General features: G+C 48.9%; 1 protein-coding gene and 1 long non-coding RNA gene across 3 annotated transcripts; both read right to left on the reverse strand.

Annotated features, from left to right (window-relative positions):
* Positions 1 to 468: 468 nt before the first annotated feature.
* Positions 469 to 3,040, reverse strand: LOC310663451. Its single transcript, XR_014504492.1, has 2 exons — positions 2,765 to 3,040; positions 469 to 1,581 (listed from the first exon to the last, which is right to left on the reverse strand). It is a non-coding gene; the product is annotated as an uncharacterized lncRNA (long non-coding RNA).
* A 4,074-nt stretch (positions 3,041 to 7,114) lies between these two features.
* On the reverse strand, positions 7,115 to 13,613 carry LOC310663384 (uncharacterized protein). Of its 2 annotated transcripts, none has more exons than XM_083411197.1 (3): positions 13,147 to 13,613; positions 12,329 to 12,456; positions 7,115 to 11,515 (listed from the first exon to the last, which is right to left on the reverse strand). In XM_083411197.1, the coding sequence occupies exons 2-3, from the start codon at positions 12,426 to 12,428 to the stop codon at positions 10,677 to 10,679; spliced, it is 939 nt and encodes a 312-aa protein (XP_083267323.1). In that variant the 5' UTR covers positions 12,429 to 12,456; positions 13,147 to 13,613; the 3' UTR covers positions 7,115 to 10,676. The 2 variants fall into 2 exon arrangements, with proteins under 2 accessions (XP_083267323.1, XP_083267324.1); XM_083411198.1 differs by lacking the exon at positions 13,147 to 13,613 and adding an exon at positions 12,893 to 13,056.
* Between the last annotated feature and the right edge of the window lie 422 nt (positions 13,614 to 14,035).

A 14,035-nucleotide genomic window follows, 5' to 3' on the forward strand; every position in this document is an offset into this window, starting at 1 on the left:
TTAAAAGAGCTGAACGTAGCAGACCTAGTAAAAGAGGTGCAAATCTTTTCCCTTGCCACAAAAAAAGGCTCTGCTCACCTCTCTTGCTCAGCTATGCACCACTTGTGCCATAGAGTGGTCATTCAGTTCCTTGCAGAGAGTAAAGATAATGGCCAACAATGACAGGGAAGCGACTCAATGGGCTATGCTTACAGAGTGTGCACAGAACAACTGATTTGGAAAAAAGGAGAAATTTGAGAAGTGCTGAAAAGTGCTTTTAATGCGGCAACCCAGTCAGATGCGCAGCATATAAATATTATTATTATTATTATTATTATTATTATTATGGCTTTCAGCAAATCCAAGGAAACTTGTTTTAGTTTGGATTTTTTAAAAAATAAGATGAGAAAAGGCATGTTCTTTGTAATTTTGCAAAATATACCGGTACTTGAAAGGTACTCCCTGATGTTATTCTTTTCTTTAACGTCGTCTTTTTCAAATGACCAAAGATTCTGACGGATTTTTCTGAGCACTTGGGGTCAAAAGAAAGTAATTTAAAACCATGGCTGTTAAGACACTTCATTCCGAATCTGCTAGACAGAGCAAGACAGAAGACGATGACAGGTGGGTGTCCTGACCCCCCCCGCCCCCCAATAACATAAACCCTGGCTATACCCATGGAGTCCAGCAACCATTGCAAGGCCACAAGTTTCCCATTCCTGTTCTAGATTCTCCGAAGCCTAGAAAGATCTGAGCTCCCATTGCAGCCCATGCAGCTAAGCAGGAAGGTGTGCTTGAGGTCATCTCCAGGCCACTGCTGGGATCCAGAGCTAAAGGCGAACGAGGAATATCCTTTAATGCTGCCACAGTGTTCCAGCACCGTATGTTCTAGTTGTGGTGGGCACGATGGTGGCGTCGGAGGAGCGCAGCGCCCTGGCTGCAAGGGAAAGGCTCCTCCTCTGTGCATGAGACAGATGCATGGAGACGCTGGTGGCGGGCCAGGTGGGAGCTGCGGCTGAAGCGTTTGTGGCACTGTGAGCAGGCGTAGGGGCGCTCGCCCGTGTGGGTGCGCTGGTGCTCCAGGAGCCGGGCGCTCTCGCAGAAACGCTTGCCGCACTGGGCGCAAGCGTAGGGCTTCTGGCCGGTGTGGAGGCGCCGGTGCTGCGCCAGGTTGGAGCTCCAGGAAAAGCACTTCCCGCAGCAGTCGCAGGAGTAGGGGCGCTCCCCAGTGTGCATGCGCCGGTGCTGCCGCAGGTTCGACAGCTGCGTGAAGGCCTTGGGGCAGTCCGCGCACCGGTATGGCTTCTCCCCCGAGTGCGTGCCCAGGTGGCGCATAAGGTGTGAGCTTTGGCCGAAGCCTTTCCCGCACTCAGTACACATGTAGGGTTTCTGGCCCTCGCTGGAGGAGATGGGGGCAGGTTTGGTGGGAAGTGCTAGGACAAAGTCTCCCACAGCCAGTCGCCCGCGACTTAGTTCCAGGCCAGGCCTCTGGGGCTCCATCTCTCCAGGGATGTCTTCTCTCAACAATGTGCTTTTGGCGACACAGGTTTCCTGCTCACGTCCCTTCCTGGCATCTTCTGGGACAACATCAGTGGATCTCAACTTCAAGAAAAAGTAACAAGACGTAAAATTAGATGCAGAGAAACATGGGGAGACTGGTTCACTTAAGTACATGAGAGCCCTGCTAGATCAGGCCCAAGGCCCATCTAGTCCACCTTCCTGTTCTCATAGGGGCCAACCAGATGTGTGTAGGGAGACCACATGCAGGAAATGAGAGCAACAGCACTCTCCACTCTTGCAGTGCCCAGCAAGTAGAATCCAGTGCCACACTGCCTCTTATCTCCCAATTTATTTTACTTTCCCCCCCTGAAATTGCTCCTCGGTGCACAATGGCAGCAATACAGTCATACCTCGGGTTACAGACACTTTGAGTTGTGTGATTTCGGGTTGTGCACCACGCCGAACCCGGAAGTACCGGAACGGGTTACTTCTGGGTTTCAGCACTTGCGCATGCGCAGAAGCGCCAAATCGCGACCTGCACGTGTGCAGATGCGCCACTGCAGGTTGCAAGCGCTGCAGGTTGTGAACGTGTTTCCTGCACGGATCACATTCGCAACCTGAGCATCCACTGTAATCTAATGCATTAATAAAAGCAAAATAAAAGCCATAAGAGCGCGAGTGCGCACCCCCCCCCCACCTTCAATAAAAACTAAAAGACAACTGCTAAACACCAAACACAGCTCCTTCAAAATGGCAGGGCAAGCAAGGAAGTCTTAACCTGATGTCCAAAAGACTGTAATATGCAAGTCGAGCCTCTAGGATGTTCCAAAACCAGGGAACTGTTTCAAAAAATGCCCCCTCCTTTGCACAAGCATAAAAACACTTCAAGTGATGATTTATGTTGTGGGTGGGGGTGGCCAGGACAGCCACTGGTCATCATCTCCTGGCTCTGTCTAGCAGATTCCGAACGAGATGTTTCAACAACCGTTGTTTCAAAGCACTTTCTTTTGACCCCAAGTGCTTCGCTAGATCTCAAAATCTTTCTACAATTTCTGCTTTTAGTTCAGTATTTTTATTTATTGAGTTGATGGGGGGGGCTGCTCCCCCCTGGCTATGCCCATGCCCCCTACCCCTGCCACATCCTCCCTGAGAGTGCCCAAGCAGCCCCTCGCCCCCAGCCATCTGCAGAAGGGGACGTCTTCCCTTTCCCCGTGTGTCATCAATCCCTCCCTTGGCACTCGCAGCGGGCACCGCTCTCCCCCAGCTTCGCACAGTCCCTTCTGACCTCGCTGCTCAAAGCTGGGTTTGAGCTGGCGCCTCCTCGTTGCAGCAGCAGGGGGAGGCAGGGGGCAGCCCAACCTGCATCTTGCTGGGGGGGGGGCGGCGGGGGGAAGGGGGGCATTGGGGATGACGGCGGCCAGGGAAGCGGAGAAAGGAATTGGACCATCTGCAGCCCAGGGCTCAACAGAGGCAGCCGCTCTGGTCACAGGCAGGGATGGCGCCTGCATTGCTCCATGGTTTTAACCCCTGGTTTTCTCCCTAAGTAAGTCTAGGCATGCTATTGGAATTTTTTTGAGGGGGGGAAGGATTTTGAAAGAGGTGCTGCGCTTTAAGCAGCTCAACGACAGCCAGACATTCAACAGGTGTTGTGTGCCTTTCCTGCCCTCCCCCCTTTCCCTCCTGCTCCCAATCAGAGAATTGTAGACTTGGAAGGAACCCCAGGGATCATCTAGTCCAACCCCCGGCAATGCAGGAATTTCAGCTAAAGCATCCATGACAGATGGTCATCCAACCTTTGCTTAAAAGCCTACAAGGAAGGAAAGTCTACTACCACCTCCAGAGGGAGAGACTGTTCCACTGTTGAACAGCTTACTGTCAGAAAGTTTTTTTCGTATGTTTAGTCAGAATCTCCTTCCTTGTAACTTGAAGTCGTTGGTTCGAGTCCTACCCTTCAGAGGAGAAGAAAATGAGCTTATTCACTCTTCCATGTGACAGCCCTTGAGATATTTAAAGATGGATGTCCTATCTCCTCTTTTCCAGGCTAAACATACCCATTCATCATAAGGCTTGGTTTGCATATTGGTTTCCCATATTAATGAAGTATGAGAGCTGTGTTGAATATATGTCAGACAGGCAGGAACACTACTAGTGCATAAAAACAAAGGCACTATTTATTTATTTATTTATTTAGTAAATAAACACAGCATCCGTGTACGCACCATACATTTAAAGCACACCACCCTCAAAGAATCACAGAATGGTAAGGTTGGAAGGGACAGCAAACGTCATTTAGTCCAACCCCCTGCAATGCAGGAATCTTTTTGCCCAACATGGTACTCGAACCCACAACCCTGAGATCAAGTCTCATGCTCTGCAGACTGAGCTATCCTGGAAGCTGTACCATAGGTGTTTTTTATTATTATTTAAGGACGATGGGACCGAGAACTCTGAGAAGTGCAAGCTGGATTTAGAAGAGGCAGGGGAACCAGAGACCAAATTGCAAACGTGCGCTGGATTATGGAGAAAGCTAGAGAGTTCCAGAAAGACATCTACTTCTGCTTCATTGACTATGCAAAAGCCTTTGACTGTGTCGATCACAGCAAACTATGGCAAGTTCTTAAAGAAATGGGAGTGCCGGATCACCTCATCTGTCTCCTGAGAAATCTCTATGTGGGACAAGAAGCTACAGTTAGAACTGGATATGGAACAACTGATTGGTTCAAAATTGGGAAAGGACTACGACAAGGCTGTATTTTGTCTCCCTGCTTATTTAACTTATATGCAGAATTCATCATGCGAAAGGCTGGGCTGGATGAATCCCTAGCCGGAATTAAGATTGCTGGAAGAAATATCAACAACCTCAGATATGCAGATGACACAACCTTGATGGCAGAAAGTGAGGAGGAATTTAAAAACCTTTTATTGAGGGTGAAAGAGGAGAGCGCAAAATATGGTCTGAAGCTCAACATCAAAAAAACGAATATCATGGCCACTGGTCCCATCACCTCCTGGCAAATAGAAGGGGAGGAAATGGAGGCAGTGAGAGATTTTACTTTCTTGGGCTCCATGATCACTGCAGATGGTGACAGCAGCCACGAAATTAAGAGACGCCTGCTTCTTGGGAGGAAAGCAATGGCAAACCTAGGCAGCATTTTAAAAAGTAGAGACATCACCTTGCCAACAAAGGTCCGTATAGTAAAAGCTATGGTTTTCCCAGTAGTGATGTATGGAAGTGAGAGCTGGACCATAAAGAAGGCTGATCGCTGAAGAATTGACGCTTTTGAATTATGGTGCTGGAGGAGACTCTTGAGAGTCCCATGGACTGCAAGAAGATCAAACGCATCCATTCTTAAGGAAATCAGCCCTGAGTGCTCACTGGAAGGACAGATCGTGAAGCTGAGGCTCCAATACTTTGGCCACCTCATGAGAAGAGAAGACTCCCTGGAAAAGACCCTGATGTTGGGAAAGATGGAGGGCACAAGGAGAAGGGGACAACAGAGGACGAGATGGTTAGACAGTGTTCTCGAAGCTACAAACATGAATCTGACCAAACTGCGGGTGGCAGTGGAAGACAGGAGTGCCTGGCGTGCTCTGGTCCATGGGGTCACGAAGAGTCGGACACGACTGAATGACTAAACAACAAGGGCGATGGGAATTGTAGCTTCTGTAGAGGGGGTAAACCATGGTTTTCATTACTTTTTTCCTCTGGGCAGGATGTGTTTTTAATGGGCTTGAAATGTATGACTTCTATGCAGCCACACACACACAACAGATAGCTCTGTTGGAGGGTATGAGAACAGAATTATATCACAAACCATTCATCTGTCAGAGGAATGCAAATATATTTGCAAGGATTCCATTTTTAAAAGACAAGCTTTTTTAAAAAAAGAACATCTCTTTCCTTTCTTCTAATTTAGATTGGTTAGTTCATGGGTAGGCAAATTAAGTCCCGGGGGCCAGATCCGGCCCAATAACCTTCTAAAGCTGGCCTGTGGACGGTCCGGGAATCAGCGTTTTTACATGAGTAATACGTGTCCTTTTATTTAAAATGCATCTCTGAGTTATTTGTGGGGCATAGGAATTTGTTATCCCCCCCAAAAAAAATCTAGTCCGGTCCCCCACAAGGTCTGAGGGACAGTGGACTGACCGGCTCCCTCCTGAAAATGTTTGTTGGCCCCTGAAAATAGTCTCTTCCCCACCCCAAGTGGTGGAGCTTCAGATTCTACCTGTGTGACTCATCCTGGGTTACCCACCCAAAACTCTCCCCGCCTGGGGATAGGTTTCTCCAGGATCAACATTACCCTTGCTGCTTAAGCAAACCTGGAGCTCCAGCTGCTTTTCCTACACGGAGTGTTTAATGGAGAGAGAAGGGGCAACTAACTTGCAGTCCAATGCTATATATGCCCACTGAGCAGTAGGCCCAAGTTCAGTAAGACTTCTTCTTAGCCGAGTATAGAATTGCAGCCTTAGGAAAGTAGTTTATTTAAGGAAGTTACTTACTAATTATAAGTGGGTAAAATATCTGAGCTTAAAATAACTGTTCTTATTCAGTTTGTGCATTTCTAAATGCTAACAAGTCATAGGCCCTAAACAACACACAGGCATTTATTATATGGCTATAGAGTGAAAGAAATTGCTGGTCGTTATGAGGAAATCACAGGTTTTCCATTAATCTCCTGGGAGCCTTCTTCCTGGTAAGTGAGGAAGATTGGCTTCTCCCATGTCCACAGTCCTGGATTCAAATTGTCAGCCCACATTATTCTCCAACCTGCCGCTGCTTATAAACTGCAACTATTTCCCCTGCAACTTGTATCATGCAAACTGCAGTTCTGAAACCACCTCTGGTATTGCGTTCTGCTAACAACCTAGAGCCAAGATAGTACCTAGCCTTAGCTTTGCTGATGGCTTTCTTAATGGTCATCACCCTTCCCTTTGCCCTCTTATAATGGCCCATCCCTTCAATTTCTTGAACACCGAAAAACTGGTTTGGCCTGTATTTTGATGCTGCTAAATTCTACTGTCTGGCACCCAAGAATTACAATGAAAGGAAATCTCACTGTCACACATAAACCTGCCCGTCTCCATTAGCAGAAGCAGGAAGTGGCTGTTAACTTTTGAAACAAAGGAGCTAATGAGAAGTACCAATCTTTTGAGTGGCATGAATTACAAGATATTCCCTGTGGAAAGATGGGAGTATGAAGAATAACTGTACAAAGCCCTAGCCCCTTTTCTTTTTTTAAAAAAAGAGAGCCTCCACGAATAAGTTTGCCTTCCTTTTATCTTTTCTTTTTTTTAAAAAAAGAGAGCCTCTACGAAGAAGTTTGCCTTCCATTTATCTTGAACATGTTTATTACAGTCAGTGGGCTCGTCCACGTTTCCTATAAAGCCTGGGCCTGAGTGGTTTTCTGCTTGCCCCATGCTTTCTAGGAATGAGTCCAAGTGCTTTTGTCCTCTCCCCACCACGTTCCCCGGAACCAATGGCAATATGCAGAAAACCCAACTGCTGCTTGTTCCGATTCAGAGCTAAACTGCGGGTTTTCCCTGGGGGTAGAGGAAGTGTGGCTGGACCCTGTGTTAAGTAAAGCAAGACCTTCACCAGCTGATGGGTTAAAAATAACCACACAAAACACTCCTGCAAAATTCTCCGAACTTTTAATATGCCTTGAATGAAGCCATGGAGATTACAGGGTGAGATGTTAGTGAGAGATTTGTGGGTGAAGAAATATAAACGACTGTTGATAATAAGGGGAAGCTACAGATGGAAAGGAAGAGCACCTAAAACGGCTAAAATTCCTGTTAATTGAAGTGTTTTGACTATCTAACAACATCCAGACAATTAGAAATGAAACAAAAACGGGTGTTCTCCTTAGTGCTGTCGCTCTGCTTGCCCCAATCCAGGGACAGAGGCACCATATGCTGACCCCCACAGAATGAAGGGAGATGATCTGAGCTTTCCAGATCTAGGCCAGAGATTGTGTACGAACTGAAGAGGAGCTCTGCTAGATCCACCCAAAGTCCTATCATAGTCCAGCATCCTGATCTCAGTGCCCAGCCAGATACCTATGAGAAACCAAGTGCAACAGCCTTGCGATTTTCTGCAAGTGGTGTTCAGAGGCCTAATACCTCCAACAGCGTCCCTTTAAAAGCTAAGGAGAGTTGGATCAAACCAAAGACCGATCTAGTCAGGAGTCTTCTTTCAAGCAGCGCTGGCCAGATGCTTCAGGAAAGACCACAAGCACAAAGGCAAGAGCATCTCCCCGCTGTCATCTCCCAGAGACTGGTACTCATGAGGCATGCATGCTGCTTTGGAACATGGATGTTCAAGGCATTCACTGATAGGCTGTTCCTCCATGTATTTGTCCAATCCCCCTTGAGAGCCCGTGGCAACTGGCATCATGCAACAATGAATTCTGTATGTTAAATGTGAAAGTTATTATTTAAGTCCTGTGTTTCTTCTGCTTTGCATCTTCTACCAATCAGTTTCACCAGATGACCTCAGTCACCGGTCCTAATACTGCCAAAAAAGAAATAAAAACCTATCTGCCCACTTTATTTACACCATGCATAATCTTGTAAATATCTACCAGGCTCACTCTCTTAGTCTGCTGTAGCATCTTTCCTGTTCCGAAATCTCCCCATATGAGAGCAGCAACTTGCAAGTGATCTCAGAGCCCTCAAACTTCCTATTTCCTTCAGGACGTTCTTGGTGAATCACTGAGATCTCCTGGGGTTTCTGGGCAAATTTCCTTCTCTCTTCCCTCCTCCTTCAATACTTCATCCTGTAAATAGTCTACTTTCCTGGCTCACCACCAAATTGTGATCCAGAGTTTCTTCGCTGTTCCTGCTGAATCTCCCACATGGACGTGATACAGTGGTACCTCGGGTTAAGTACTTAATTTGTTCCGGAGGTCCGTTCTTAACTTGAAACTGTTCTTAACCTGAAGCACCACTTTAGCTAATGGGGCCTTCCGCTGCTGCTGTGCCGCCGCTGCATGATTTCTGTTCTCATCCTGAAGCAAAGTTCTTAACCTGAAGTACTATTTATGGGTTAGCGGAGTCTGTAACCTGAAGGGTATGTAACCTGAAGCGTATGTAACCCGAGGTACCACTGTACTTCCTTTTCTATCTATCTCTGTTGCTTCCAAATTGATGCTGCTCCTGTGGCTGCTCCCCCAACCTTTGACCCTAGATGTTGCTGAACTCCATCTCCCATCAGTCCTAGCAACAATGACCAATAGCCAGGGATGATGGGAATTGTAGTATGGAGGGCTGAACGTTCCCTGCACCTACTTTATATAGAATGCCAAGGAGGAACAGCACATCCCACACAGCTGTGAGGCTCCGTGGAGACAAGGTTCAGTTGCAGCCAGCCTTCACCAGCCATCTTTCTTTCCTGACAGAGCTACATGTGCGATTCCATTCTGTGTATCTGCTAAGGACCCCCTCTGTCTACCCCACTGTTCTCTCCCACTTTCTGCTGGAGTAAAAATAGCATTGCAGATGCTGAATTGGCTGCAGAAGTTGAAAGAGACTCTGGCAAAGGGACCAAAGGAGTGATGGGATGGGAGGTGATGGTTCTGGCAGTGGTGCAGTCTGGTCATTTTAGCCTTTGGGCTTAATGGTCTCTTGGGAACTCCTCTCTTTAGATATTATAAGGGTAACCAAATGTTCTTCAGATGTTCCTGGACTCCAACCCCCATCAGCCTCAGCCAGCACAGTCAATGGCCAGGGATGATGGGAGTTGCTGTCCAACATCTGGAGGCCACCACATGGGCTGCCCCATGTGTATTACTTCACTGACTCAAAACTGTGGGAAGAACATCAGAAGTGCCATGCTAGGTCAGACCAAAGGCCTTAATCCCCCACTGTGTTTTCACATAGGAAGCCCATAAGCAAGAAATGAGCACAGCAGCACTCTCCTCATTTGAGATTCCCAAAAGCTGGTATGCAGAGGCAGACTGCAATCCTGGAGGTAGTACACAGCCATCATGGTCAAGAAACCACTGTCTGCCCTCTCCTCCATTAATTTGTTTAATCCCCTTTTAAACCACCAAGTGGGCAGCCATCTATAGTTCTTCTAGCAAGCCAGCTCTTCTGCTCTATCTGCTGAGTAAAGCTAAGGACTCCTGCCCCGCTAACACCACTGGCTTCAGGACTTTTAAAAGGACAGAGCAGGGCTCTGTACACACTGTATATTTAAAGCACCTGACCTATCCACCCAAAATCGTGGGAACTGCAGTTTAAGGGTCCTGGAAATTGTAGTTCTGTGAGGGCTAAAGTACAGTTTCCAGGATTCTTCGGCGGAAGCCCTGTGCTTCAAACATATTATGTGTACACAGCATGGATCTCTACGTTGCAACCAGGCAGCCTTGCTGTGCTGGGATATTCTGTTCTTATTCTCATTACTGTCTTTTTAAAACACACAAACACACACAGGAAATGTGTGCTCTGGTTCTAGCTCTGGACCGCAGGGAAGACACACCTTTCATCAACACCCCATTTGTGACTGATTATGCTCTATGCCGCTCCCCAGCCAAAGCCCCCTAAGAAAGCTCACAATTGTACAACATATAAAACCACCACCAATCACTGTATATAAACCATTGAAAACAACAAGCTAGAAAGGAGCAACTAAGCAAAAGAAAACGTTTACAAAAATGGCAGAGCGTTGCTGTGGAGAAGTCTACCCAACTCCCTTAACCTCCTCCTTTCCTTTTAAATTGTTACTGGAACATTTTCACACTTGAGGACCGCTCAGGGGGAGAAAACCGATCTAAGTTGGCATTGGCGATGTCACGGGAAATATCCGGTTAGTGTCTGTGACAGTTGACACAAATTGCATTTCAGACAGCCCTCCAAACTGCTAGCTTGGGAAAGAAAGCCACGTTCCCCGTACGTAACACTGTGTTGTGGTTTGAAAGAAATATCACTCAAAGCAGAAGTGCTTTTTGGAAGGAGCATGTTGGGATCTCATGAATGGCCCTAACTCGACTGTGGCGGGAGGGTGGCACCCCTGAAGTACCTTTCGCATTAACAGTGCCCCCCAGCCCCCCACAAGTCTCCAACGAAGCTCATAAAATGTGGGGTGCCAACCAACTCTCCCCTCCTCCTATCTGTCTGCAGCCACAGTCTCTTCACTGAGCAAAGCGTCGGGCAAGAAAGGCTGGTGGTTTGCGACCCAAAGCTTGGTTCCCTCTTCAAGGCGGGCACTTGTAAGGTCTCACGAGGACCATGTGGGTTTTCTGGTGTGTGCTGAGGCCGGACCTTTGCCGGAAACTCTTCCCACATTCCGTGCAGTGATAGGGTTTCTCCCCTGTGTGGATTCTCTGGTGGATGGTGAGGTGGGAGCTGACGCTGAAGGTCTTCCCGCACTCGTCGCATTTGTAAGGCCGCTCCCCGGTGTGGATCCGCTGGTGAAGGATGAGGGTGGAGCTCTGGCTGAACCTCTTCCCGCACGCTTGGCATTCGTACGGCTTCTCCCCCGTGTGGACCCTCTGGTGCTTGGTCAGGTGAGAGCTCACAGAGAAGCACTTCCCGCAATCCACGCATTTGTAAGGCTTCTCTCCGGTGTGGATGCGGCGGTGGAGGACGAGGGTGGAGCTCTGGCTGAACCTCTTCCCGCATTCGTTGCACTCGTAAGGCTTCTCGCCCGTGTGGATCCTCCGGTGGATGGTGAGGTGGGAGCTCACGCCGAAGCTTTTCCCGCAATCGGAGCACGGGTAGAACTTATCGGCAGGGTGGGGGGCTCTCTGGGGCTGGGCGACACTGTGCCGAGTTTGGGCAAGGCTCTCCCCACACTGGACACACAGGCTTGGGCCGGGCCCCATATAGACCCGGGGTGGGAGACTGGGGTTGCCTTTCGGCAATGGAGGAGGAAGAGGCGGCTTGGCCCATCCTTTCCCCGGATCCTCGCTTTGCTGCCCAGCCTGGTTCTGGCCTGGGTAAAGTGAACCTTCAGGGCGTCCTGGAACCTGCTTCTGTGTCGGCGCAGCCTCTGCACCTCCAGGCTGGGGATTTGGGTTCATGGTTCCTCCATCTATCAAAGGAAAGAGAGGGAAGCAAGCATGGGAATATTTCCACCCCCTTTTTGCTTTGTTTCAACGTTTTATATCTGAATGGTTACCTTACCTTGTTGGTTTGATCATTTGCTGTTTTAAGTGGTGTTACCAACTTGAGATATTTGGACGGATGCATGGGAGGCAGGGGGTGGGTCAGGAGTCAAAATAACTAGATAAAACCCATTTGCTGGTGCCGCAGCTTAAAAGCATCGTTTCTATACAATAGGTGAATTAGACCAACCCAGACCCAAGAGGTAGTGCTGGCTGACACTAATATTAGCTTCTAATTCCTGACATTCCATAGCTAACCAGCAGAATTCTATGGGAATTCCACCAGAGTTATTGGGTTTGGCCTCCACAACTATCAAACGCTCCAAATATTTCTGTGATGTGGGACTGCTGACTATACAGGGACAGGAAATTTTCTCATAACTTTCTATCTTCTCTCCATCTACCACAAGATGGAGTAATCCTAATCTTCTGAGGCTTTTCTGTGAGCTTACTAAAGAAGTGTCCTGACATATTTTTCATTGGAGAGAGTTTTGCTGGCTTAGCAACACACAGCCTTCTAGATTTCAAAGAAACTCTCCTGGCCTGATCAAGAGTTCCCTGTAATTCAAAAGGCTGCATATTCTTAAACCAGCAGAAGTCAATGTCGCCATACGTTTTTGGACCTCTGGGATCTCAGGTTTGCAATAGCCATCTTTACTACTTAAAGCTGATTTTATTTGAATTAATTTTTAATATAAAAAAGAAGCAAAAAAGAAATAAATAAAAAGAAAAGTCCTTACCTAGTGAGAGTAGAGTCCCATAATTGTCCTGCACAATGTCCCTGTAGACAGGTCTCTGGCATGGGTCCAGAAGGGCCCACTGAATCTCAGCAAAATACATCAGTCACTTCTGCAGAAGGCTGTGGCCTCTGAAAAAATAAGTTTCCCCTGCTCAGAATCCATCACCAACCCTGCGGCTTTGGGCCTGTAACGTGGCCTTTGCTGGACAGCATTAGCCCCCCTGATCTCAAAGCTACAAGATTCCTGCGGCCCTCCTCTCTCTCTCTCTCTCTCTCTCTCTCTCTCTCTCTCTCTCTCTCTCTCTCTCTCCCCTGCAATATCAATCCTGCGGCGCCTCCCGTCTCCCTGGCAAGGCTGGTGCACTTTTAACAACTTTGGGCGACGTGCAGAAATTCAACAGGTGAAGAAGACTTTCCTGGGCCGATTTCTGCACCGCGTGCACAGTTCTTAAGAGGCAGACGAGTCCTGCCAGGAAGGCGACGGCGGCGGGTGGAGGAGGACGAGGAGGAGGCAAGCTTTCCTACTTCCTCTACCAACCCAGCCCAAGGTCTACGTCATTCTCACGCCTTGAAAGCTCTCTTCTTGTTTATATACGCGTAGGGAAGATCCGGGTGTGTGCCCCCCCCACCTTGTTTGGGGGTGGGGGAGCGGTTCGTTCGGAGAGCAGAGGCGCTGATGGAACGGCGGTGCGTTGGCTCCCCGCTGTTTCTGATAGGCTCCCCCTTCCCTCCCCGCCCCCCCCTTTTTAATGAGGAAGTTGCCTGGCTACGTTGCTGGACTTTTGGCTGTCTGCCCAAACCCCAGTCGGCGGGAGTTACCTGGAAGTCTCTGGCTTCAGGATCGGGTCCCTGAGAAGCTGCAGAGTTCGCGATCTCTCCTTTAAATGATAATATTAAAAAGGGTGGGGGGGGGGGAGAGAGAAAAGAAAGAAGTGGGGGCGGGGGAGAGAAAAGCAACCGAGGCTGATAAAGGTCCCTCTCTCCCTTGAGGATGCGGCTGGAGAACGAGGAGATTTCTTAAAACTGGAGGCTCCCGCAGCCCCGTCGGGGTGGCGCCGGGTCTGGGGTTGCTGCTGCCGCTGCTACGCAAGCAGGAGGAGGAGGAGAAGCAGCAACAACAAGGCTCTCCGGCGCTGACCTGGGAAGTTCAGCCCCCAAAATCGTCAGCGGGAGCAGCAGCAGCAGCGAGAGAGAAAATGAGAACAGTCGCCTCTTTCTCTGCCTCTCCTTTTTTTGACAATGGCCAGAGCCCTCTAGCGGCATCGCTTCTGTTTTGCAACGCGGAGCAGCCGCCCCAAACAAGAGGCCGGCGCGGAGCCCCCCTTGCCAAGCGCCGCGGCGGGGGCCTAGGACCGAAGCGGAGCCCGGACCGGGGCGCTGGGCGAAGCCGAGGCGGCTTTCCAAGGGCTGAGCGGGATGCAGTGGGAGGGAGGGCTGATTCCAGCGGGACCCTCCAGGTTCACGGAAGGGACATGTCACCGAGTACCAAATATCTGTGCCTGGACAACGGCGAGCGAGCTTCCTGGCCCCCCGGATGCACGTGCCTCTGGGGAGCAGGATGCTGCACTAGTTAGACGGGCCTCTGGTCTAACTGGCAGTGCATACATTTAATAAATAAAATAAGTAATAAATAATCCAGGCTAAAACATCATTAGGCCAGAGGGGCATTGTGCACCCAAGACTGGCATGGCATCAGAAGAAGAGAATC

This window comes from Podarcis tiliguerta (genome assembly GCF_965153285.1).
Source record: "Podarcis tiliguerta genome assembly, chromosome: 13".
NCBI lineage: Eukaryota > Metazoa > Chordata > Lepidosauria > Squamata > Lacertidae > Podarcis > Podarcis tiliguerta.

Excerpts from the sequence above, each read along its gene's own strand:
- LOC310663384 (XM_083411197.1), bottom strand. The coding sequence starts at position 12,428 with ATGTATTTTGCTGAGATTCAGTGGGCCCTTCTGGACCCATGCCAGAGA. Across the intron at positions 11,516-12,328 it reads TGGGACTCTACTCTCACTAG|ATGGAGGAACCATGAACCCA; the intron begins GTAAGGACTTTT and ends TTCCTTTGATAG.